The sequence below is a fragment of the Dicentrarchus labrax genome, unplaced genomic scaffold, assembly GCF_905237075.1.
Source record: "Dicentrarchus labrax unplaced genomic scaffold, dlabrax2021, whole genome shotgun sequence".
Lineage (NCBI taxonomy): Eukaryota > Metazoa > Chordata > Actinopteri > Moronidae > Dicentrarchus > Dicentrarchus labrax.
This window is the reverse complement of record NW_026136720.1, coordinates 29,457,917-29,485,770: the sequence shown is the minus strand read 5'-3', so window position 1 is coordinate 29,485,770 and position 27,854 is coordinate 29,457,917. Positions and strand designations below refer to the sequence as shown.

The 27,854-nt window shown below is 42.5% G+C and overlaps 1 protein-coding gene across 1 annotated transcript; it reads left to right on the top strand.

Annotated features, from left to right (window-relative positions):
• The first annotated feature begins 132 nt into the window (after window positions 1-132).
• On the top strand, window positions 133-27,580 carry mbtps1 (membrane-bound transcription factor peptidase, site 1). Its single transcript, XM_051383149.1, has 23 exons — window positions 133-317; window positions 5,858-6,444; window positions 8,311-8,574; window positions 11,261-11,476; window positions 12,306-12,416; window positions 12,700-12,809; window positions 13,045-13,161; window positions 13,590-13,657; window positions 14,918-15,020; window positions 16,143-16,294; window positions 18,095-18,256; window positions 19,840-19,984; window positions 20,210-20,398; window positions 20,853-21,025; window positions 21,162-21,277; window positions 21,386-21,542; window positions 23,226-23,350; window positions 23,456-23,533; window positions 23,747-23,887; window positions 23,980-24,111; window positions 24,200-24,326; window positions 25,060-25,190; window positions 26,583-27,580. Exons 2-23 carry the CDS (start codon window positions 6,243-6,245, stop codon window positions 26,900-26,902), a joined length of 3,339 nt encoding a protein of 1,112 aa, XP_051239109.1. The 5' UTR covers window positions 133-317; window positions 5,858-6,242; the 3' UTR covers window positions 26,903-27,580.
• The last annotated feature ends 274 nt before the right edge of the window (window positions 27,581-27,854 follow it).

Sequence of the window (27,854 nt, the reverse complement as noted above, 5' to 3'; positions counted from 1 at the left end):
GTTAGTTACAGTTTATGTTTCTAAGAACACAATACGCTAAAACGGTGGTTTCTTTACGATGTCTGTTATCTCAAATTCACCAGGGAGTAAACTCTGCTCGGCGGTTTATGAGGATAAGTTAACCCAACCTGGCATCCGGTCTTAACCAGACGTCAGTGGTCCACTGTGCTGCGGCTGTAGCGTTCACTGACTTTACTGCTAGCTTTTGTTCGGTGGACATTAAACCAGCTAGTAGCTCCCGCTTATCAGCTCATGAACAAGCAGACAGTGAGCGATACAAACAAATAACCGTGAGGGGCGAGCCGTCGTTCTGCTCGGTGAGTACAATGAACACAAACCCCCAGCACATACTGGGAAATTAAACAGTTACTAAGCTAGCTAGCTAACGCTGTACATGTGATAGACTGCTGCCTCGGAAAAAAATCTCTTAGCACGTCCTCTTGTTTACAACACCACTCTCACATGTTTGAGTGTCGCTTTGTCGCCTTTAACACGGGCTTTAACGGGTTTCCAGTAACGTTGTTTACTGTCGGTGCCCTCACAGACTCTCAGCCTCCAGCATGTGTCTGCTGATGCTTGCTTTGTTTATGCTGATAAAGTCCTCAGCGTTAACAGTTAGCTGACTTCTGCGGGGCTAACGTTACATAGCTGTGGGTCGGTTTCTGCCTTAGCTAAGTTAACTAACTAGCCAACTAGCTAACGTGTTGAGAGACAGTGTTTTGAAGAAAGGTTGTGTCGCGATGGAAAGCAGTGGACTGTTATTTCATCTCACGGCCCCACCGACGGTGAGATTGTGCCTGTAACGTAACGTTATTTAAATCCTGGTAACACCAGACCGTGCATGCACTCTAGTGTAAACTGTGGGCATTTAAATGTGGGTGTATTTAGTAGTGTGTTCGGTTGGCTCAGGGAGTTAACCATGATCACTACATAGGACAAAGGGAAGTGTGTTTTATGGAACATGGAAGAAAACATAGAGTCAGTGTGACCTGCACATCTGTTTACAGTCTATGTGATACACATCTGCAGACGGAGTCCTCGCGTTTCATCAACCAAACAGCTGCCGTCTTATCTTTCTACTTAGGGCTGCACAGTTCATCAAAAGGTTATGTAAATCACAGAAGCTGCAATGTTTCGATAAAAATAAAATGTGTGCCAAAACCTCATGTTAATAAAGTAGTGTAATGCTGTATCCCACGTGTCCTGGAAAACCTGGACATTAAGAGACTAGTTTTCCAGTCATGAAGATTTTAATTGATTAAAAAAGACCAAATATCTCATAAATAATGTATGTAGTCCTTGACATGTTGGTATTGTAGCCCCTCACTCAGATAGCCTGTGTAAACCTCGGTGTGTTTTTGTTTGAAACTCGACTGTTGGAAGGATACACTGTAGGACACTTTATCAGACGCACAGTGGAACTGACCTGCAGTGATCTGTCTGGCATTGAGTCTATTTTTTCCAAGCGAAGTTCTCATTTCTCCATGCATACAAGGATCACATTTCTCGTTGCTGTGGTTGATAGATAAATACATGCACACACAGCGATGTTAATTGTACATGCAACAAAAACTTTAACTTTCTAGGAGATCGGTTTTCTGTAAAGTAAAATCAAATTAATTCTACTTGTTTCGTATGTGCTGTGGCCAAATGAATGTAGTCAATTTGCCTGAAACTGCAGCTTGTATGATCCTTTGTAAGTCCTGTAAACTCCTGGAAAGGTCCTGGAAAGTGATTTGTTAAAGAGTGGGAACCATGTTGTTCTCCAGATATGAGAAAACATGTTTGTTTTGTACAGACGACCCAGCAAATGTCACATCATCGTGATTTTTCTTTTTCAGTGTAAGTAAAAATGCAAAAATGATGAATAACAATAACTGTGAATCATATCACAATCGTAGTATCTGTCAAAATGATCATAAGTATTCTTTTTTGTTTCTTTTACCATGTCTTTGTGGTTCCTGACAAAAATGGTACAATTACATCCAAGTTCTGCTGACAGTAATTAGCTAATTGCTAACACTGCTGTGTGTCTCTCCTCTGTCCTCTGATTGTGGTGGGGGTCCCATCCTAGCTACTGGTCTTTATTCACCCGGAGGTTTGCTGCCATTTTTGTGGCTTGGTGTTATGTTGACACAGGTAGTCCCAGCCTGTCTTTAACAGCCCTGCCCTAACCAGTGGGGCTATTTTTACAGCCCTGGGTCTAACCCAGTAGTCATTAGCTGTATTGTTGTCTCACAAAGGCAGGGATCCTGCCCCAAGCCGGAACTAGTGATTGAGCCCCCTCCTGTAAGACCAGACCAGCCAGAGGCTTTTAATTACACCGTCTACACTTGTATCACCCGTGTAGGCCCGAATGTGCAGTGTTTATCTACTGGATCATTAAGGCTGAGCAGCAGTAGCAGTGTGGCCACACGCATACAATGTAGCAATGAGGATTTTGTGTCCTTCCTGATGACTATATAGCTAGTAATACCCTGATACCCCAAAGGCCTGCTAATGTAGTGTAAGTAAGTAGTGTTTGCTAGTGATAGTACAGTCTCCGTAGAGGAGACGAGAGCATCAACAGGAGAACCAGACAGCTTAAATTATACTGACGTGATTGGATAGTTAAAAAGCAGGGTTAGATAGTATACCTTGGGACAGAATCTGGACTTGTTTGTGAACTACTGTACCATGTAAATCTGTTTGTTTTTGCTTGTATTTTCATAGCAATCGAACCAGCGAGTGTCTCCGCTGTCGGGTAGCGCATTCACACATGTTAACAATAATTGATGGGGAGGTTAAGTTGTTTTCATCCTTGGATGGGAAGTGTCTGACTTGTAATGACAATAGTCACCCCTGCCTGGATCAAATAGACTAAAGGTACACATACACACTCACAGTGCTTACTGTGTTCCTGCACGTGCTCTGTGCAGCTGTGAAGCTCAGCAGTCGGAGAGCAGCCGGTCCACAGCACACTAACAGTCACTGAGTGGGTATTGTGGAGGCTAATCGATGAAATCAATCCCCAAAATGAGGATAGGTGGGTGCTTAAATAGCCTAGATGATTGTCCCAAACAGCCTGAAAGCCATCACCACTGTCCCTCTGGCTAAAGGAGGAGGCAGTTACAGTCTCTGCAGGAAGGGAGGTCGTCTTACGTAACCTGGGCTGGACCCTCAGTCAGCGTGGTTCTCATGAGCCCTGTGTTGAGCTTGGCAAACGTGTGTGTGCCTTTGTGTCTTGTAGGTAGCTGTGTGTGTGTGTGTGTGTGTGTGTGTTGTGTGTGTGTGTGTGTGTGTGTATTTTATTACTGGGCTGGGAGTCGTATATCACACAGTTTGAGGTAAGTTGAGGCAACCTAGCTAGGTTTTTTTTTTTATGCTGATTGGTGTTTCTGTGCACCTGTAATGTGTGTGTACTGTGTTTATCCACCCAGTAAGTTCTTTATGCCATGCGGTGTAGGACGGCCCGTTGCAACAGAAAGATGCTTTTGATGAGTTTGTTTTAAAGCGGCTCACAGCGTATTGGTTCTGCTTTGAGTTTTCTTCATTGGGTCTGCAGTTGGCAGTTTTTGGCTGTTTCTGTATAACTCAGTAAGCCATGCCATCCTTGCAGGTGAGATACATTTTTATCTCCGTGTACGTGCTCTATCTAGTAACAGGGTTGCTCCCCGAGGGCAGCACAAACTCCTCATGAGTGGCTAAATGTGGAAGGAGTGGTTAATACTACATTCTCTCTGCACCCAACACCTCCCTTCCTTCCCCTTGGCACAGTGGAGGAAACACTCCTTTCTCTGAACACTGCAAGACAGGATAGAAATGTAAACAAAGCCTCTGGAGGTTGTTTTGAACATTAGTGTTGGAGGCGGCTAGAAAATAAACGTATGTGGTACCTTGCAACGGTAATGTTTTTATCTGGATTTGGTCTGTCAGTCGGCAGGAGATCTCAAACAGATTTTCACTCAATGTGGATAGACGGATAGACCCGAGGCCAACAAACAGTAAGCCTGGCTGATACATCAGGGCTGATATATATCTGCACTGCATATATGTGGGCAGATATGCAAAAAGAATATTGCAACACAGTTACATTAAAGTGCAGCAATAAATATTTATTCACTAGGTAACACCTTCTTTGGATAGTCCACCTACAGATTAGTTTGCATTAGATTATCTGTATGGTGGTCGACCAATATGGGTTTTTCAGTGACCAGTGCTGATGTTGATATTTAGAGACCAATGGCTGATATCAAACCAAAGAAAAGTCATGTATAATTCCATTATTCCATGCAATTACAATCTAATATAAAGGCCCTCTACATGTTGTTTCAGATGGAAGTTTTAGTCATTAATGAAATAGAAAAATACATTGAGTTATGTTGTAGATTTCAGATTGGTATTTATGGGTGAGTGGGTTACAGTATCACTCAACTACCTTATTTTATACATTATAATATAATATATATTTAATGCCAGCCAATGAAGATTTTAGCTACCCGCAGACATTCTTACATTGTATGTTTGCAGACATTTTTATGCTTGTAACAGTATTTATTAAAAGTTTTATATAGGTTTATCTTGGCTTATTCTTCTGTCGGAAGTACATTGAATATAAAAAACTTTTAATGTCATTATACTGAAGCCTTTGATTAATATCGGGATTTCTTCCATATTCATATGAAGGAATCAGAAGTTTTGTTGAGCAAACTGCAGCGTAGTAAAAACAGAACACTATAAACTGACATGAAATACTCAAAGTAGGGATGCACGATAACTTTTTTTAATACCGATAACACAACATATACATATATATATGATCATGACCTAAGATCATGACATTAATACTATGAACAAATCCAAAAACACTTTTGACTCTTTAAATGGAGATATTTATTTTTTCCAATGAAAAACTATTGGCAAGCCTCTCAAAAAAATATATGCATCGAGATTACAAACTGAAAAAGTGCATTCCAGAATTCAAAAAATATATATATTTTTTGAAAATTGATGCACTGACACAAGTTAGATTCAAACATTTCTATGTAAACACAATCTGAAAAAGTGCATTCCATAGTAACAAAAATTAAGTTTAAATGATTTTGGCTTATGGTTCCATTCAACCTTTTCACTAAAGTAAATGAGGTTCAAACATAAGCACGCTGTGCTGCATTCACGGTGTAACGGAAATACCCTGTTCCCACATTTGCTAGTCGTTCTTTCGGCCTTTATAAGTTCATGTTTCTATTGTTTATGTGTAACGTGGAAAAATACTGTGGATATCAATTCAAGTAAGCAACTACCAAAATTATGACCAAGTTAACAAGTTCTTTTCCGACATCCCAGTCAGAAAGCGTTTCTCTGATTATGCCAAGGTCACTTGAACGCAGCATTCACTGCAGGCTATTCAGGTCTCATAGTGGGAGCGGGGCACTGCCGTGCTGACAAGGTTATATATGTTATTGGGGCTATTCGTCATGATATCGGAGTTATTGGAATGACGTACTAATTTCCGATATACCGAGTCATGCAGTACTTATGTACCCCCCCCCAAAAAAAAAAACCATTTGAATGTGAGGTCTATGTGAGGTTTTTATGTAAAAACAAATATCTATGTGGTTATTGTATTTTCATTATTCTTAAATATTGATTGTGGGGTACTGGCTTCTGAACAGTATTGTCAGGCAGGCTCTAATTTGAATGTTGGATTTTGGCCATTGAACATGGATTGTTTCCAGCCACAGCTGTGAAACTAATGGAGATTTAATTCCATATGTTTGCAGGCTCTCAAAATCAATTTGCCATAAATCTGAGAGAAATTTATGTTTGTGGGTGTAATAGTTTGACAGTATTGGTTGTTTATCTCTTTTCCTTCCAGATAAAACAGGAAGGACTGCAGTGGAACTCTAAACTGACACCAGCATCTTCCTCTATCACTGCTCCCACCCTCCTCCCATCCACCCGCTGCTCTTACTGGTTGCCTCCACCTCTGCTTAACATGGCAACTATCTTCCCACTCTGGCAGTGCCACTGACCTCCACCCTGGACTACCACCATGGAGAGGAAACGCAGAAAGAAATTAATCTAGCTGCGCAGGCCGTTTGCAGAATGGACTCATTTTTAGAGCTTTGGACCTGAAATGCTCTGTCGCAATCCCTGAACCACGTTTTAGCTGCTCTTTTTTTGTCTGAAACAGCACGCCTGCTGCTAAAGTTTCAACGGGCCTGCTCAAATTGATAGTTTACACTACGTCACAACTCAAAATGCTCCTGCTTCCTGTGTGGGCATCCATGCTTCTGGGGCTGTTGGTGGGCTTCCTGCCTTTGGTGGGGATGGAGCCAACAGGAGGAGCCAAATCTGGCTCTGACCACACCCCCAACTCAGAGCCCCTCCCTTCATCATCTGGCTCCAACTGCTCCGAGTTAACCCTCAAACTGGAGTTCTCATCCAAGGTGGTGGAACACGGTAAGAAGAAATGATGTTGAAACCCTGTATTTAAACAATTCTTGAGTCCGCACTGGAATTTCTGGAGGTTGTAGTGAAAGATTCTGCCAAATTCTGCAGGGAAGTCAGAGAATATCAGGGATAGGAATGTCCCGATCATGCTTTTTTTTTTGCCCTTATGAAAGTTACTGGAGTCCGTTGATATTGAGCACACAATGCCCGACCTAGATCTACCTTTAAATTAGTCATTATGTTTATGCGTCATGGAAACAACCAAGAGAGAGACCAACTTTAGCGACTTTCTCACTAGATTTAGTAACTTTTCTGACCATCTTAGTGACTTTCATTCAGAAAAAGCGAATAGCGACAGATTTAGCCACTTATTCAGACCATCAGAGAAAAGGCAAGGGTTAAATCATAATTCATTAATTCCCATGCACACTGCTCAGTGTAATCTCAGTCGACGGCTCTTTTGCCAACAGCACTGGGGTCTCTCCCTCTCCTCTTGTGCCGTGTGCAGGCAGTTTAGTAGGTGTGGGACATGTTTGACCTTGTTTCTTTCTGGATTTCTGGATTAGTGTGTTCCTATAGCTTATATGTATAATAGTTTGTTTGATCTTCACCCTTTTGTAGATAAAAAAAATACGTTTCTACTTCAAATATACAATGATCCTTTTGGTGAGTTTGTGATTGCTTAGCTTAATAAGAAAAACGTTCAAAGTGTGTGTATTTAAATTTCCTTAACCACATACTGTTTCTGGTATGTGGTTAAGGGAATTTACATACACACACTTTGGTTTGCATTTGCACTGCAGTGTACAGCCATACATTTATCCAACAGTTAGAAATAAACAAGAAACAGTAACCCAACCACTGACTAAAAGAATAATGAAAACCTAGTCTGATTTTCAACATTTTATTGAGATATAATTACAGGGAACATCTAGCAGACCTTGGGTGGCGGACCAGAGTGAGTCAATGAAGTGATGCAAGTTACTGAAATACAGTTATTAAACTATATTCATTATGTAGAATGGAAAAAAAAGAATTTAAATTTGGGACTGTGGTTGTTAGATCTGGGACAGTTGAAAGCAGAAGCAAATCAACAGAATGTTGTTGTTTTTCCAATCATCTGTGTCAGGGACAGAAAAAAGGAAAGAAACTGAAAAGCTAATATAAAACACCTGATGCCAGATTTTTCAGTAGCGCTTCATTTTACATGTTGGTAAATTTCATGGTAAGTAGGCGGTAATTAGCAAGCAACATATTTGAAACCTCATGAAATTACCCCCAAATTACATTTAGCCATAGATTTATTGAACCTTACCCCAACATTATTTAATAATGATATTCCCTGTAAACTCAGCTGGTCAGTCCAACTGTGTAACAAATTCCTCAATGTCTTATTATTTTATTATAACCATAAATTGCAAACTACCAACAAATACAATGGCATAATCAAGAATCATGTTAATAATTGTCCATTGCTTGCTTATTGGGGCCTGATAATAATGGCTTCAGATCACTCAACAGGCTAACTAACAATAAAAACTGTAACAGCACCAACAAGGCATAAAAACAATACTAAAGTGTTACCAATTAATTGACAACAGGCACTTGGTTTACCAATGATTTCTCAGTGTAATACTTTATTGATTCCAGAAGAGCTTTTCTACTTTTTCACGTATATATTTTTGGGGCATTTTTCCTTTGTATGCAGCTCAAGCACCCGTCATCAGTGTGGATTCGGGCCAACAAAGAACCTGACCCCACTTTAATTGTGTGTCCAATAAAGTGTTGCTCAGCTCACAACACACTGTTTATTAGCACATCTCCTTCCCTGTCTGGTCTTTAAAACACCCTCTTCTCCCCTGTCTGTCTCCACAGAGTACATCATAGGATTTACAGGGTACTTCTCGGCCAAAGCTCGCAGCCTGTACATCAGCAGCGCCCTGCGGAACGCCGGGGACGGAGCGCTGGAGTGGCACATTGTTCCCAGAGAAAACCCTGCCTCCGACTTCCCCAGTGACTTTGAGCTGGTCCACATCCGTCAAGCTTCACCCAGCAGCCTGCTGACCTTAGAGGACCACCCTTACATCAAGAGGGTGACACCGCAACGCAAAGTGTTCCGCATGCTCAAATACTTTCCCTGTGAGTCTGACAATATGGTGTTACTGTGCAGGAATAAGAATCACAGTGTCTCTGAGGTTGGCACGTCCACCCAAGAAATATAAAACTCTGCAAAGATACAGAAAGCTGTTTGTCTGCCACAGTTGTCTCTTTGTTTATTGAATCAGGGGATGCATTTCTCTCTCCACTGTGTCTGTGGTGTAAGAAAGGATTGTGTATCTTAATGGGAAGTGCAGGCCAGCTAGGGGGTGTTGATGCTGCACATGGTGTGTGTGTGTTGTGTTGGGGGATGGGAAGAAGGACAGAGAACGTCTGTGTTTGCTCACCCTGGGAGGGAGTAGGTGAGTCAGTGTGGTGGGGCTTGCCTGGACAAGTGGGGGGGGGGCACGCCTTGTCCCTGGCACTGGATGAAAGACTTCAGTGTGCCCGTGGTCTGCATATACACATGTAGTATCAATATGGAGGCCATGTGTAGTGCATGGACCCTGAAGAACAAGGCAGACGCTCGTAGTCGGTGTCTTTTCACAGTTTGAAATCTCTGAAACTTGATCTGCAATCACATTAACTTTAAGGATTTGAGGTAATAAAATGTTATACGTCATGTTATTTAAGTTAAGCATTACAACAATTATCACTTGCAACATTTTATGTTTGCTTGTGGCGCATCGCACTTTCACACATGAATTCAGCTTTCTCTGTTATCTCAGTTCAAGTGTCAGACCGTTTCCAGATTTTTACATTGGTCTGTATTGTCAGATTTTTCAGTGGGTGACATGATGATACACACAAATGTCTTTACACACTTAAAAACAAAGAAAAGTGTGTCAACTGGAATTACACATTTTGTGCAACTCTTTTACATGCTAATGTAATAGAAAAGACTAAGTAAATAATGCACAGGACTGCACGATGTGACTCAGAAACAGGTGCACATGGTTAATGTTGCTAGGGGACTGAACCACCAGTTAACCACATTGTACAGCCATAGACTGTGACATACTGTTTATACTAAGTGTGATGTTAAATTGGGTATGTAGTGCGTTTCAGCTCTATAGTATATGAGAAATGTCCATATTATATATATATATATATATATATATATATATAAATATATATATATAAAATTATATTATTATATTAGATATATATTAGATTAGCAAGAATTTCTGATTATGGGGCGTAAGCTCACTGCAAATACTCACCTGCCCCATAAAACATTGCAGTCACTTCTGACTGGTCTGACTGAGACAGATGGTTTCAGACTTTTTACTATTTTCATCTGCTATTTCAGTACTAAATCATGTACATTTCGAATGTTGGCAGTTTTACAAAAATTGATGGTGAATCGATAAAGTGCTCAAACCCTTTCTGAGTTGAGAAACTCCAGAAGTACCTGCTGGGGTAGCTAGCAAGCCAGCCCGGAGGGGCTTTTCACCAGCTGCGACAGCTCACAGGCCCCTCTTGCCCCACGGTCACACAGACCACTGCAGCCAACACAGCAGACGACTTCAGCAACGTTTCTATCTGCTGTTCCGTATTTATTCTGTTTAGTTAAGCGCTGCTTTAGGTAAACTTTTTAAGATAACTTACAGCCAGAGATAGCAACATCCTCTGCCTCCTCCTCCTCCTCCTCCTCCTCCTCCTCCTCCTACTAAATGAGCTATTTTCATTCAGCAGTAGCTTGGACCAGAATGCTGTGAGTTGTCCGGAGTAGTCAGACCGATCTCCAGTGTGAACAGTCAGCGTCCTTAATCGTGCATTTAGTAAACAATATGGAGTACATACTGATTGAGATGTTGTGAGTTCGAACACACCCTACATTAAAGAACTTAAACGGCTGCACTCTGGAAATGCTGCAGAGCCAGTCTTGCCATGTTTAGCTCACTAAGTAACCAAATGGGTTGTTTATTAACTGTGAATTTATTCTGAATGCGAGAGCGAGCATAAGTGCATGTTAGAAATCATTTACGTTGCATGCACTGAATGTATTTGAAGCAAGTTGAAGCGATCAGTGGTTGGAAAGTAGATATAGTGGCTATCTGGATTGCTCCAGATAAGCCTTGAACCGGATTATAGAGTAGAATACCTAAGGAAAGATAAGTCCACTTTCACTGGATATGTGTGCATGAGTCAGGTTGTGAGGCAGCTACCTACTGAGCTAATTAATTAGTAAGAAAGATGAGAGATAAGACCTCACCCCTGCTTTTTACTCCTATTTTAAAGGCATAAAAAGGCCTGCAGGGTGCTGCTGCTGTTTGCTAATGACCTCGTGATCGTTTGTTCTGTCTGAGTGATTCAAATTGTGATAAGATCGGTTCAAATGAGCCCGGTGTGATCAGCCTCACATCACAGCTAGAAGGTGGAAGGAGGGAGTGAGACAGAAAGAAAGTAAGCAGGAGGAATAAGTTGAAATGAGGGGTCACAACGTGATAAGCATGATTAAGTTAACAGGGAGATTGTGTTGTCTGCAGCAGGGGCAGAGAAGTGGCAGACAGCAGTAACAGGGCAGGTAATTATTAGCTGCAGTCTTTCATGGAGGGGGACTTGTTCATTTAGCAACATAAAGTGACAGTATTTCTGTGTCCAAGTATAATTAGAAGTCATAAAAGCAACATAGTCTAAAGTCTAAAATTTAAACCTACAGTCACCAAATAAGACTTTCTTACCTTTTGCCTAAACACATTTGGCTTGTGCTCTTTCTCCGTAGCCCCTGAACCTGCCGCACCCTGCAACGCCACCCGTGGGACGCAGAAATGGCAGTCGTGGCAGTCGTCCCGCCCTTTCCGACGAACCAGCCTGTCACTGGCCTCAGGTTTCTGGCACGCCACCGGTCGCCACTCCAGCCGGCGTCTGCTACGGGCCATCCCCCGCCATGTCGCCCAGATCCTGCAGGCAGATGTTCTCTGGCAGATGGGACACACCGGTTAGACCTTGGACCTCTTACTTCTTTGATAGCGGGCCAGGGTAGTGGGGACAAACATCTGCTGCTAAATTTGTACATGATCAAACTGAAATTAAGTATTAATATATTATATTAAAGAATGCTCATGACAAATTAAAGCTGCAGTACGTAATTTTTAAATTTTTTATAAAAATCACTTTTTGTCATATTTTCAGAAACTTTCACTATATCCTGACAGTAGAACATGAGTCAGATAATCAGGTTCCTCTGGCCCCTCCTAGTGCTCCTAGTGGCATATGAAAAAATCCTCCGGGCCTGAACGAAAACAACCAATCAGAGCCAAGAAAGATAATTGATTGTTGAGTCTCATTCTCAGGACTTCAAATACCAACACTGGAAATGAGACATAACAATTGGCTATCTTCAATCAACCAACCAAAAGCGTATTTCTGTCTTTTTCGGCTGAATAAGACTCAACAAACAACTATGTGTCTTGGCTCTGATTGTTAGTGTTTTTGTTTAGGCCTGATGGATTCTTGCAAATGAAATTGAAAATTAGGAGTGCTAGTACGAGCCAGAGGAACCCTTTTTTTTGCAGATTTAAGTGAGAATTTTTGTTGTTGTTTTTGCTCTTAAAATAGTATGCGCTCCTGGCAACTTGTTGTTATTGTTGACAGCTCATTTGCTGCAAATGCAACTAATGTAATGTGTGTGTGTCTGTGTCTGTGTCTGTGTCTGTCTGTGTGTGTGTGTCTGTGTGTCTGTGTGTGTGTGTGTGTGTGTGTGTGGTGGTGTGTGTGTGTGTGTGGTGTGTGTGTGTGTGTGTGTGTCTGTGTCTGTGTGTAAACAGGCTCTGGTGTGAAGGTGGCAGTGTTTGATACAGGCCTGAGTGAGAAGCATCCACATTTTAAAAACGTAAAGGAAAGGACCAACTGGACTAATGAGAAGACACTGGATGATGGTGAGGAGGAAGAACAGTGATGATGATGATGATGATGATAATGTAGATGTAGAAGGCTGTTCTGATGACTAGCAATGTAAATGATGAAGACATCAGTATGTTATTGATGAGGGTTATTACTAGGACTAAAGTATGGGGATGTACTGTGTATGTTGTGTATTGGAGGAAGGTGGAAGCCCAACTGTAGGCTCAAGTTGCACTGGGAGTGCTGGAACGAGACCAGAAAAAGTGTGTGTGAGAGATAATGATGGTTGGATGATCAATCTCTTGTCCTGTTTCTCAGGTCTGGGCCACGGTACATTTGTGGCAGGAGTGATAGCCAGTATGAGGGAGTGTCAGGGCTTTGCCCCAGACTCAGAGCTGCACATCTTCAGAGTATTCACCAACAACCAGGTACGTACATGCTCTCAACATACACCCAAATTCAATTATAGTAAAAAAAAATATTTTCTAGAAAAGATGTTAATTTGTGTTTTTGTGACTTAAAGGGATAGTTCAATATTTTTTACACACTATAGGCAGCCTTCTGCACAAGTCAGTGATGTATCACAGTCTGTCTTAAATCAGATTCAGATGTATTATAAATGCTTTGGACTGTTTGACGTATTTGTCTCTCTCCACCTTCCAGGTATCGTACACCTCGTGGTTCCTGGATGCTTTCAACTACGCCATCCTCAAGAAGATTGATGTGCTCAACCTCAGCATCGGGGGGCCTGACTTCATGGACCACCCCTTTGTCGACAAGGTAAGACAGTAGTTCTAAGGGCGGGTAATATTGTCAGAAAGATATACACAGCAATGCTACAAGTCACATGGTAACATTTGGCCAACTTGGATTGATATTTAAGCAGGTCGATGAGAACTGGTAGCAGATGTTTTTATGTTTGTACAGGCATAAAAATAGTCCCTCAACCACCCTTCCTCCCTCTAAGTTACACCCTTTTCACAATGTCTTAATGAGCTAGAAAATAAGCAGGTCAACTGTCAGCCAAAACAGGACAGACCAGGCGAGCAGACAGGCGCATGGCATATTTCCACAAAATGTTCACTGCTCACAGATGAGCACCAAACCTATTTGTCATCTGCTACATTAAACTCTGAGTGTAGAAATTTCTCATTTTGTTGTTGACTGCCAATTTTTAACACAATAAATGAGTGTTGTTTGATTGACAGGTTTGGGAGCTCACTGCTAACAGAGTGATCATGGTCTCTGCTATCGGCAACGATGGACCTCTGTACGGGTATGCTAATCACTTTAATTTTAATCCAAACAATGGCATTTATGTTGATGAGGAATTACCTTTGAGCGAACATTTAATCCTAAAATACTGTGATCTCTATTCATCTCACTCCTGTTGTAGTCAGGGTATCTGCAGGTTGAAAAGTGTTTGAAAAGCACTGAAATCAGTTTCCTCAAGAGAAAGCCTTCTCTTTTTAAATTTTATTTATAAAGGACTTGAATATTTTTTCTTACATGCTTCAGACAATAATGTACTTATCAGTTATATAATCAGTTTATATAACCACTTGCACATTGTTTTTTATTTGGGTTGTTGGGAAACATCATTACATACATCATTCAACTACAAGTGGGACTGGTATGACTGGATAGTGAATGCAGGAGCACCACTAGACCTGCAGCATTATCCATATATCCAATTGCCACTTGTAGCTAAATATGGGATGATATGAAAATATCATGTCAAGATTATCCTGGCCAAAACAATTGCGGATGACAATATTGTCGCAAAAAATCATCAAAAAAGTACAGGAATCAATTTACCTTACATTTAGTGAATTGCATCACAGAGAGACACCTCATTTCTTTGTCGTTTTTAGTTTGAAATCAGTAGTATTTCCACACATCAGGTTTAACCAACTTTCTGGTGGATACAATCGGCAAGCGGAGCCTTCAGCCAAGGTGACGGGCTTGGGTTTTTGGAAAGAGTGTGCTCCTAATTTTAACAATTCAAAAATAAATCAGGGCTGTACACTAGTGAACTAGACAGCTTTTTGAAGTCACTCATGTGAGGATATTCTCAGTGATTCCAGTAATGCAAATTCACCACGTTTTTTTATCGCGATAATATCGCATATCCTTCCACCGTTTCAGCAAGTTACATCGTCTCACTTTTTGTGAGTTTCATCATCAGCATCATCAGTGTGCTTTGTAACCAAATCACTTCACCATTAGGTCAAATGGATGTTTCACTGATTTTTGGAGTGTTCTCATTGTAAAATAATTTCTCTGTTGTTTAATGAAATCCTTATTTAATTATGCAAAAACTGCACTATTCTGACTGCCTTAATTATCAAAATGACCCCCTGGCCAGCTGGGTTTTATGACCCTTCTGAACATCTGTTCTTCCTTAATTAAATCATTAAAAGGACAAAACAAGTAATAGAGGCTTTTTTTTGTTGCACTCTCATGCAGGGGAGATGGAACTGTAAACGTTCCTTCAAGTCTTGTATATGAAGTAAAGTACGTTTCTCTCCGTCAGCACCCTGAACAACCCAGCAGACCAGATGGATGTGATCGGGGTCGGAGGGATTGACTTTGAAGACAACATCGCCAGGTTTTCCTCCAGAGGCATGACAACCTGGGTGAGTTACGCCAGGAACACACACACACACTCTGCTACACACCCGCACAGACACACGCCGTATCATTTATCAGTTTTAGAGCAGACATCTACTCCAGAGACCTACCCTGTGCTTTAGAAACCAGTCAACCAAGATGTAAGCTCCTGATCTCTCATCCACATCCCATCAGCCATTCACACACACACACACACACACACACACACACACACACACACACACACACAATACTGTACCTACACACACCACTTTTTTTATCAGTCATAGCCCAAAGCAGACGATTAGGGCTTCACTCCAGTCAGGGCTTCACTCCAGTCAGTCTCTCTGCCCCCTCAACTACTGTCAGCCAGCCATGAAGAGGCCAGAGGGAACAGACAGCAGTCGCTCACCCACTCAGCTCTACGGCCTCAATACATCAAAAACAGTTCAAAATACAGCCTTTCTAAACGCAGCTTTTTCAGCTTTTGTTCCTTTTCATTTTCTCGCTCTCTGTTTTCTAGTCATTTTCACTTTCTGCTCAGTTCCTTCCTTTTCATCTCTACCTTTCTGTTTGTTGGCATTGTGTAATGGTATGCATCTAACTGCCAGTCACCATTACATGTATGATCAACACCCGGTGTCTGCAGGATGCCCATACTTACAACAGTAGTGGAACTTAATGAGTTGTATATTGGCTTTAAAGGACCAGTGTGTAGGATTTATTTTGGTATTTGACGACCTAGGAATGAGAGTCAGCAAGGAGCTCTAGGAGTCGTCAGAGGAACCTGTATTTTCACAGATTATCTGTCTTGTGTTCTACTGTCTGTAGAGAAAGTTTCAGCAAATATGACAAAAAGTGATTTTTCTAAACGTTTCCTACTGCAGCTTTAAATGGCCTCTCTGACCACTTGATGTAGGCGTAATGACTTGAATTGAAAGATACGTTTAAGAGTGTGAATAAGAGCTATTTTAAAATTTAAATTACAGCTTTAGTCCTTGCTGTCCAGAAAAGAACTGATGTATGACGTACCGAGCATTTCAGTTGAGAACAATGGCATGTTACACTCTACAGGGACAAGTAAATGTTGTGTTTAAATACTCTGTCTGTATCTCATGATCTGTTTCTGTCCCCCATTCTCTGTGCAGGAACTGCCAGGCGGTTATGGCAGAGTGAAGCCTGACATCGTCACCTACGGTTCTGGCGTTCGGGGATCAGGGATGAAGGAGGGATGTCGTTCTCTGTCTGGCACCAGTGTGGCCTCCCCCGTAGTGGCTGGTGCCGTTACTCTCCTGGCCAGGTCAGTATCATAAACTGGACTATGTTGTCATTAAGTGTCAGGAGTTTGATCTTTTTATGGTTAGCAGAAAGGCAAGAATCTTAAACTGCTGGAGTTTAACCACCATCAGGTTGACATTTTTGGGTTTTAGTGAAATCTCCCTATTGATGGAATGTCATAAAATTAGGCACAAACCCTCTAAGGATAAATTGTTTTAACTCAAGCGCCATGATCAGGTTTTTTTGCTTTACGACCAAAATACCGCCTCAGCTGTACTTTGTTTAATGCTAATTAGCTAAGTTTAGCATGGTAACATGCTGAACTAAGACAGTGGACATGTTAAAGAGGACCTGTTATGCTAATTTCCAGGTCTTTACTCTTAGACTGAGTTGCTGCTGTAAGCTATTTAGCCATGCAGCTTACTTAGCCATCCTACTAGGTGACTCTGGCCGGACTGGGTGCTCAGAGCGGCTGGGCAGTGTCGGGAGTTCAACGTTAAATCTCTAGTACAGGAGCTCTGAGCTCCCAGTCTGTTAGCCGTTAGCAGCAGCTAGCTGTTAGCTAAAAGCAACAAGTAAAGCTGTTATGTCCATCAGTAAACCAGAATATATGTAACCAAAAAAACACTTTCTACATACAAAGCTCCTGAGCAGAGCGGTCAGATAAGCTGGTCCCTGTACTCGGTGGGTGTGGTCAACCGTGCTCTGCCTGGAGCAGTTAACCATATTAGCCAACCTCAGCGTGTCACGTAAAGGAGAAAAAGGCTGAATTAATAAACATCAGCATGTCATCATTGTTATTGTGAGCATGTTAGCATGTTGACATTAATATTTGTGTGCAGCCTCACAGAGCAGCTGGCGAGGCTGCAGAGTCGTCGTCCTGATCATTTAACAAAGGAAGGCAGATTTCTCAAATGTTAAGTGCTGTCAGTTTTCCATAATACAATATTCCAAAATTGTGCTTCAGATCATGAACCATTGACCAGATGACTGATCACAGCTTTCGTACCCTGACAGTTTTCGATAGAGTGTGTGTGGCTCCTGTGCAGAAATTCTGCCTGTCCTCGCCCCAGGGTCGGATACAGAGCAGCAGCTCTAAAGCTGGTAGAAATATTGTGTCTCATTCAGGGACCGGTCAGCTGGACTGATATTTGCAGTTCTCTGTTTGGAGAGCGATCTGACTTATAATGAGAAAATCCAACTCTCTGCAGTCTTGTGGTGTTCTAAGGATTCAAATTGAAATTGTTGTATTAGTTGTATTCTGGCAACCTAGTCATGAAAACTTCTTCTGTGGTGGTGGGCAAGGGATGACACTCGAGTTGAGGGTGCCGTCACGTTTAGTTTTTTTTAAGATGTGTGGTGAAATTATGTCTTGCTCTGTGATCCTACATGAGCAGGCAGTGCAACACGTCCCAGAGGATGAAGGTGTGTCACTGATTAATGTCTGCTATTATTCTCAGTCTGTCAATATCCCGTCTTTACACAGTGAAAGCCCTCTTTTTTTTCATAGCTGTAGCTGAGCCGATTTTGTGAGCTCATGTTGCAGGATTAAACATCATACCACCCTTGTTGACAACAGGCACCTCTCCCTTCTCCCAGGAGAAACACACACACACACACACACACACACACACACACACACACACACACACACACACACACACACACACACACACACACACACACACACACACACACACACACACAGAAATACCAGCCCATCCGTCCTTTTTCCTCCAGCACTGTTCACAAAGCTGTGGAACCTGACACCAGGAGACTTGCAGATACAAACTAATCCAACCTGTCCTCCTCTGTCCTTCAGCACCGTCCTGAACAGGGAGCTGGTGAACCCAGCCTCCATGAAGCAGGCTCTGATCGCCTCGGCCCGCAGGCTGCCAGGGGTCAACATGTTTGAGCAGGGCCACGGGAAACTAGACCTGATCAGAGCCTACCAGATTCTCAACAGTTACAGACCTCAGGCCAGGTAGATGTCTCAAAGCACACAGATACAAAACGAGATCCTAAATGAGCACTGATGTACTAATGTAGGACACAAGTTCATGGATTCAGAACCCTGTGTACACATAAAGACAGGCAAAGTCTGTTCCTTAGCTACAGTGATCTAACAGTTTCCATAAATGTTGTGCTGCACATGTAGGCGTATACGCGACAATTACATAACACTAAAGACCAAGCCTGTGCAGTTGCAGATTTCTCTCTTGAGAGGATTAGAAATTTTGACAAAGAGATTTTTTGAATCATAAGAATGTTCTGTAGTGGTTCCAGTAATATTTGTTATTAAAGTGTGCTGAAGCAGATCACATAAGCTGCGTTTGGGGAAATAAATAATAGAAATGCAGTTGCTGGAACTTTCTACTCATATCTTTTTATTTGAAAGAGAACTTTTTCTTCTTCTAATTATCTATTAACATGACACACTCTGTCCTGAGTGTGTTGTTAGGGTGGTTGCCCTTCCTGCCTCTCAGCGCATGGAGAGCTGTTTGGAGGAAGTAAAGCACTTCAAAGCACTGCCCCCTTCCTTTGTGTGTCCCTGTTGTAGGGATGCACAAAATCGATTTTTTTTCCAGTTGATATTATAAAACGATATTTAACTGCTTCTCATGGCCCATACAGCTCAGCTAACTGATAATTTTGTATTTTAAAACACTTGATGGCAGGAAAACACTGAGATGTAGTGAGCAAAGATGGATTATTTGATGTACCACTGCTCTGTTCTTACCAGATCTAACTGACATCACAGTTCTGACTCTTCAAATATTCATCAAGTACATCTGCAGCAATTCAGCATTTTTCCTCTTGCCGTGAGCGAATCAGGCAGGAAAACACACTAATAATCTACTGTAAAGGATATAAATGATGTATTAAGTGCACGGAGAAATGCTTATTATATAAACAGCCAGGGTAATCTTAAAAGCACAACGGCCAATCAGGAAACTCCAACGCTCGACCGGACCAATAGTCACTACTATTGCATTTATGAAGCTTGCTGTGGTCAAGCCAAAAACATTTACTGTACAGACAAAACATACAGACAAATTTAACAAATCATTCCAATCTTCAGTCATCTCTACACCAGAATATTCCAGGGGTTTGTCAAACCATTGTATAGAGAATTTGCCTTCTTAAATCACGCAGTTCAACCTCAGTGGTCAGAGCAAGAACACCAGCTGTCAACTGTGTGACTGAAGATCTACTAGAGCTACTAGATAAGCTAGACATAAAATATGATTCAGGGCCAAAGTTTTTATTTAGCACACAAATATGACCTTGATTTTAGCACTTGAACAGGATATTTTCAAAGCACTTTTCTTCAGAACAGACACATTTATTCGTGTAAAGGCCATTTTGGGTGCTTTATGTTTTTTACATTAACACATTTAAAACAGAAACACTTACAGGGATACAGTGGCAAGCACTTAGTAAAAGAGGCAAAAGTAATTTTGTCTCCAGTTTTCTTGTTTCTGCACCTCAGGTGGTTAGTCTCGGACAGAGAGCACATAATAAGCTTGTTTCAGAAAGCTAACAGCATGCCTTGTCTCCTGCCAGTCTGTCTCCCAGCTACATCGACCTGACAGAGTGTCCGTACATGTGGCCTTACTGCTCCCAGCCCATCTACTATGGAGGAATGCCCACCATCGTCAATGTGACCATTCTCAACGGCATGGGTGTCACTGGCAGGATCGTGGACAAGGTACATACACACCTTTACTACATAAAGGAAAACTCTTTTTTTCTGCTTCCTTTAGTTAAATGCTACTCGACAAAGAACACACAGTTTACTTAATATTATTTCTTGAGCTGAGTAAGAGGACAAGTGAAGGACGAGTTTCATCCTTTTCTGACCTTTTGGCTTTGCACCGAGATGAACTCAGAGTTGTTAAAAAAGGCCGTCTAAAGGTTGCTCTCTCCTGTTCAGCCCATCTGGCAGCCCTACCTGCCCCAGAACGGCGACCACATCGATGTGGCGGTCTCCTATTCGCCGGTGCTGTGGCCGTGGGCCGGCTACCTGGCTGTGTCCATCTCTGTGGCCAAGAAAGCGGCATCGTGGGAAGGGGTCGCTCAAGGTCATGTGATGGTCACAGTGGCGTCGCCTGCAGAGAATGATGTGAGTCACTGCTGCAACACCTGAGCTCTGTCTTCTTTAGCTTTTTCCAGAGCCGTACCTCCCATATAGAACTTTATTAGACTGATGTACCACCACATCCCCATCAGATGAGCTAGAGCACATCTTCATCGACACCCAAATGTGTTTTCTTACATTGATTTTGAAGTGGATGTTAAGTGACACTAGTGATATTTGGGTCATCAAGTTTGCAGTCGTACTACTGCCAGTTTGAGAGACATTAGCTGAACCTGAACTATGTTTTACTTTTAGCTATATAGTTCAACTGTTTCATTACTTTTACTTTTCATTTCCTTCAGCCAGTTATTTGAACCATTTCTCCATTACTTTTTGCTAACTATTTTGACTTGTCTGCACTCTTAATGACAGCATGTGGCTTTACTGTGTCCTCTTCAGTTATGACTCATTCATCTTCTTGACCTTTCACCCCTTGCAGTCTGAGGTGGGAGGTGAGCTGACCTCCACAGTCAAACTGCCCATCAAGGTGAAGATCGTGCCAACTCCCCCTCGCAGTAAGAGGGTGCTGTGGGACCAGTACCATAACCTGCGCTACCCGCCCGGCTACTTTCCTCGAGACAACCTCCGCATGAAAAACGACCCACTAGACTGGTGTGTGTGTGTGTGTGTGTGTGTGTGTGTGTGTGTCCCCACCTTTTGATTTGGTTTAAAAATTAGTTTTGGTTTAATTCTCTTTAGCTCTCTGTTTGGACCTTTTTCATCCCTGCTGGTTATTCTATGTTTCCAGGAATGGAGACCACATCCACACTAACTTCAGGGACATGTACCAGCACCTGAGGAGTATGGGATACTTTGTTGAGGTGCTCGGAGCGCCCATCACCTGCTTCGATGCCAGCCAGTATGGTAAGAATGCCGAGACTGAAAACGCACAACAGCATTAGAAGACATCTCGTGTTTGCTTGTGGTCGAGCGAAAGACAAAACCGGGTTGTTTGATGCTGTGTGTCTGCAGGCACATTGCTGATGGTGGACAGTGAGGAGGAGTATTTTCCAGAAGAGATCACCAAGCTGAGGAGAGACATCGACAACGGCCTGTCGCTCATTGTATTCAGTGACTGGTACAACACCTCGGTCATGAGGAAGGTCAAGTTCTATGACGAAAACACCAGGTATTCAACTTCATTTTACTACTGCTGGTTACTGCACTGACTCTGGCCAATGTAAGAGGTCTTACTGTCAGAGGGTCCTATATGAACGCAACGTTTTCAGACAAAATTAGAACAGTTTTTGTTATTTTACGTGACAGATTTCTGTATATTTCTTTTGTTTCTGCTTTGAAGTGCGCAGTGTACTGGTTGTTTGCTCATGTTGCTAGTACCTCCAATCAAATCTGATCAATCCACACAGCGCTGGTGAAGAGAGAGTCTCAGAGTTTTTGGCTGTTCAAATGAATTATTAAGTGCCAAATATTTAATTTGGTAGAGAAATGCTTTAAAAGTTGTTAGACTTAAATCAAAGTCAACAGAAGCAATGTGAAGCTCTACTGCAAAAATTCTCACAGTACACGGTCTTCAAAAACAGCTTGCAAATCTTAAAAACCAGACGATTCTCAGGCAAGTTCTGAAGCGTTCCCATTCCTGCCCCAGCACACAGTGAGTTACACTGTGAGCTGCAAAATATTCATATCCATACATTAAATCAGGTGTATTTATTAGGGGTGCCAAAAGTGAAATCGATTGAAATTACATCTCGAACTTCAAACTCAAAGGTAGAATCGACGATGCAGCCACACCCCCAATGTCACGTCCAGCATGTATGCCCCGACGCAAAAACTTAAAATGCACATTGATAAGTACATATTCCATGAACACTAACCTTGAGTCTCTTCAGAATACGAAAAGAATGAATGATAAATCCGTTTATCATTCAGTCTTTTCTTCACATCTCTGCAGATCATTTTAAAGGAGTGTAAAACTGCTCTGCTCTGGAAAAAAAAAATTAACTTAACTGCAGCCTCAGCAGTTGCAGACAAATTCAATAAGTACTGCAGAGTGTTTTCTGATTAATTGTGTTTTTATTGATACTTGACCTGTATAGTAGTGCACTAGTGCTCTGACAGTGATTTCTTATATCTGGAAGCTCCCTTTGTCCATTTCTTCGGAATGATCTATGTGTCTTCTCCCTCCTTTATGAGACAGTTCAATGATTAAACAGCTATTGCCTCAATAGCTTTATCATCTTGTAAGGATAGCCAGATAAAGTGTGTTGCGCAGCTAACAGCCTGCTGTGTCACAGTTTCTGTCCGGCTCCAGACTCTATTCACGCCTCCTCGCTCTGCAAAAGATGGAAGTTATCACGACTTTTCACATTCAGAGCTAAAAATTCCTCCGACTCCTCGCAGCTCCGTTCGTATCCCGCTCAAGCTGTCGCACAAAATCCACAGGATTAAAAATCTTAAATGCAGCTAAATATAGTCTTTGTGGCTTCGAAATGTTGTGCTGAGTAATTCAGTTTTAATTGAATGGCCATGGTTCATTTGGGATTTGTTCATTCACTGCTGCCTTTTCTGGACAAATCAACCCTCACACAGAAAACTGAATTAGGAATCTTTCCCTTCATCACTGTACTGCTATTGTAAAGCGTGTTTGTTTTGTCATTTTTTAAAAACCTGTTGACAACCTGGAGGTCTTTTGAGCCAGGGTCTGTTGCATTCTGTGTTGGTTTACTTCTGTGTTTGTAAAGCCTAGTTGTGTTGTTGCAACAGTGGGTGATTTCCTGATTATTTATGTGGAGTCATATTTGGGTTGCCTAATGAATGGTTTTACAGAAGATTTTCTTGATGTGACCTGCAGGCAGTGGTGGATGCCAGACACAGGGGGCGCTAACGTTCCAGCCCTGAACGACCTGATCTCAGTGTGGGGGATGGCTTTCAGTGACGGGCTGTACGAGGGAGACTTCACTTTGGCTGATCATGACAGTAAGACACACACAGACCCTCTTCAGTTTGCGTTACTCCTCTGGTCTTTGATGCTGTTATTCAGTTTTTTTAGAAGATAAAGACCGTTGTTTCTCTCTATCTCAGTGTACTATGCCTCAGGCTGCAGCATTGCCCGTTTCCCAGAAGATGGAATAGTGATTGCCAAAAATCTGAAGGACCAAGGTACCAGCACCCCTCTTAAAGTATTGAGCCCAGCTCAGTGTAGCAGAGTGCTGGCCAGCAGCCATGCAACTTTTTAACCTGTGAGTCAGATTTAACAACACTGCTCTACTGTGTGTGTGTGTGTGTGTGTGTGTGTGTGTGTGTGTGTGTGTGTGTGTGTGTGTGTGTGTGTGTGTGTGTGTGTGTGTGTGTGTGTGTGTGTGTGGCTCACAGGTCTGGAGGTGTTAAAGCAAGAGACCGCAGTGGTGGAGGGGGTTCCCATCCTCGGACTATACCAAACGCCATCTGATGGGGGAGGTCGCATCGCTCTGTACGGTGATTCTAACTGTATAGACGACAGCCACAGACAGAAAGGTGACCTCTCTTTGTGTGTGCATGCGTGCGCTGCCGCTAATGGAACAGCTGAGCTGACTGAGTAATATTTTGTTTCGCGTCTCGTCTCTCAGACTGTTTCTGGCTGCTGGACGCTCTCCTTCAGTACACTTCCTACAGTATGACCCCTCCCAGCCTCAGCCACTCCCACAGCAGGGTAGCCCCGCCCACAGGCACAGAGCACCCACTGCCACAGAGACTGGAAGGTGAGGACGCAAACTACACAATACATGATCAGACAGGTTGATTGATGTAGCAACATCGTATAACTTATCACTATTACTATTCTTCCAGGAAACCATCTTTATCGCTACTCCAAGGTTCTAGAGGCTCACCTGGGAGACCCTAAGCCCCGCCCACTACCAGCCTGCCCCCACCTGTCTTGGGCAAAGCCACAGCCACTCAATGAGACAGCACCTAGGTAGGTCTGATGAAACACTAATGCCTGCATTTAGGTTTGACGGGCTGTAATGCACGACGGTGCGCCTCGTTCACAGTGTGTGAACAAAACAGATTTACCAGCTGCGGAATGGACTTGTAGCTATCTTTTCGGTGCCGAGTTGTCGATGTTCCGGGTGGAGGAAAACTGTAGACCACAGCTCCCCTTCACTGAGACTGCAGCGTTAAAAAAACAGTCACACAAACGAGCTAATGCGGAGTGTCTCATTACGGCTGACGCTTCATCATAAACCCGGAATCATTAAAGAAGGAGGAATAAAGCTGGGGTTGAATGTGTCAATACCAGGCCGACTGTTGAATTATGTGACCATTTGTGACCAAGTGCTGTCCTTTATTGTCAGGAAAATGTCCTGGAAAGGTCCTGAGAAAATGTGAGTGTGAACCCTGGTGTGGTTAGACAATGGCAGAATTCCCTGCTAATTCCCAGGTGTTATATTTCTCAACATATCTGTCTGAGATTTCCTTCAGGGACAGCGTATACAGAGCAAGAGGCGTGTCTTCCCGTAGGTGGCCGACACGTTTCAGTGACACAGTGATACTTGGAGTCGGTCTCACGTGGTTGTAACATTATTTTTTTTTCTGGCAGCAGCAGTCTCTTTTTTTTTTTCCATCTCGTCAACACAAACAAACATTACACTGTAGACGTTCGAATCTGTCTCACCCTGTCTTTCTCTTCCTGTTTCTCTCCCCATCAGTAACCTGTGGAAGCACCAGAAGCTTCTCTCGGTGGATCTGGACAAAGTGGCTCTACCTAACGTGAGGGCTTACCGGCCCCAGGTCAGACCTCTGTCTCCTGGGGAGAGTGGGGCCTGGGACATCCCCGGAGGTAACACACGGTTACTTTAAGCCACTGGTTCCCACCCTTTTTCCTTAATGGAGCCCTTTTCTATCGCTGAGTAAACTGACACACCTGACGCGCTAACATGTTTTATGGATATTTCATATTATATTATGATTACTATAATTAACCCAAATAGTGAATCCAGTAACTGCAGGAATGTTGGGAACTCCTGCTTTAAGCAGTCTGGCTTGGGATTAGTTTTATAGCCACATTTCCGTGTGTTTTAGTGTGTCTTAGCTTTTTGTAGCCAGCAGTGGATTACATTGTTTTAAAACCTTTAATTCAACTTAGCCGCAGCTTTTGATGTGGAAATGGTTTTAATACAAGACATGGAAGGATACATTTGTCGCCCCTCAGTTTTTATTTTTATTTTACAGCAGTAAGTGGCTGCTTATTATAAATGAGAGAATGTATAAAAGGCTTATCTTCAATAGAGCAGAAAGGTCTCATTTCTTGAGCCTGTCTCTTTAAAAATGGCATATGTGGCAGTATGCATTCATTAATATAAGAGCCAATAATAGGGAATGACAACAGTATGTAAGAATTAGGGCTGCACGGTTAATCGAAATATCATCCAAATCACAGAAGCTGCAGTTGTTTGATGAAGGTAAAATCTGTCACAGCAGCATTAGAGTTAGGCACTGGAGCTCTGAAGAGATTCTTCGGTATTACAGACCCCAACAAATGTCACATCATCATGATTTTTTCAGTGAGAATACAAACTATGGCCGTACATCATATCACATTCATAATATCTGTTCAGATAATCACAATATGACTTTTTGCCATATTGTAGCCCTAATTTAAAGTATCCATTATTTTGTGACCAGGAAGTTAGGTTACTGAGTATAGTGTTGCCATGGATACAGTGAACTAGACTGTGGACAGCAACGTGAGCCCAGTGTTATATAGGTTTACATTTTTGAAAATGAAGTTTGCTGAATGAAATATTAATTATTATTGTTATTTTTTACTGTGTGCCGAGTTCTTAAGAGCCACCATTCCTGAGTGAGTTACACTGTGAGCTGCAAATTTAGTCTCGTTCTTTATAAGACAAAATACTTTGTTACAAAAAAAAACACTTCAAGCTTGTAGTCATACATTAGATCAGGTACCCCCATCGCCCAAGTGTATTTACTGCATGCAGGTGTATCACGTGCAAGGCCGGAAGAAGTCATGATTCAGTGTTTTATATCAGTGAAAATGAAAACTGATACTGAACTGATAATCATTCCCGCTAGTCATGAATCATATCACAATATCTCTCAAAGTAATCGCAATTTGACTTTTTTACCATATGATGCAGCCCTAGTAAGAATAAGTGGTGACTGAGGAAGCCCCATGTGACCTGTGCCCCTCTGTCCCCCCCCCCCTCAGGGATAATGCCCGGTCGCTACAACCAAGAAGTCGGCCAGACCATCCCCGTCTTCGCCTTCCTGGGGGCGATGGTGGTCCTGTCCTTTTTCGTGGTGCAGCTCACGAAGGCCAAGAGCAAACCCAAGCGCAGGAAACCCCGTATCAAACGGCCCACGTACCTCCAGCAGCAGCAGCAGCAGCAGCAGCAGCAGCAGCAGCAATGCAGCAGCAGCAGACGACAACCGGGAAAAACCCAACTGTCTGACTGGAACTGCAACTTTGAGCTGCTGCCGGGGGGAGCCGGGGAGCCAGATCCACCTCCAAAACCGAGATGCTGTTAGAAGGACAACTTGTGTCGAGCAGCAACATTTGGAGGCAAATTTACGCAAAGTCTAACGAACTGTTGAGGCAGACGTCTGACTGCCTGCCGGACGTGAACCTACTGCGAACCCCTGGTGTCTTCTTGGATGCTGAAAACAGTTTTTGTGCCTCTCGTCTGTTCAAGGCTGTCCGTGGGTGTTTGTGTGTGTGTGTGTTTGTGGACTGATGAACAGTATTAGACAGTGTTACACACATGATGTAAAACACACCTGGCCCTAAAAGATGCCTGTTTGAGACAGACATGTTGTCTACATTTCCCTCTCTCTTCTTCGACCAAACTGTTTCTTTATGGATGAAATGTGTCTGACTTTTATATTTATTGAATTTGTTCGTACCCTCACACACACACACACACACACACGCACACACACAGAAACATAATGCATACTGTATGCACTTTAAGAATAGAGCTGTTGGCATACACACGGACAGATACACACACAGACATTTCCAACTTGAGGACCATGGAATGATCAAGTCTTCTCCTGCCCATGTCTGTTTAGAATCACTCTCTTTTCATTGTTTTTATATTTTCTATAATGAACTCTGGCCAGGCATTCTGTTGATATCCTCCTTCACCATGATTGACAGACTTTTTTCGAATATATCTCATCAATTAAAAAGCATAATCAAAATGATCTGCTTGGTTATTGTTGTTTATGTGTTTGTGTGTTGTTTTCTGGAGTTGCTTTCTAATTGAAGAGACGCAAGACGTGGTATTGTTACTTTTCTGGCTCCATCTGTCTGTTAAAGTGATGATGGTTGTCTGTTACGTAAGTGTTCCCTATGGCTTCACTCCGACATGACAGGACCATTACAAGATGGGTAAAAATTTGGCAGTTAGTCCTTGAGAGCTCCATAGCACTGGCATGGTCAGAGAGGGTCGGAGAGGGTGTGGGGTGGAATCTGATT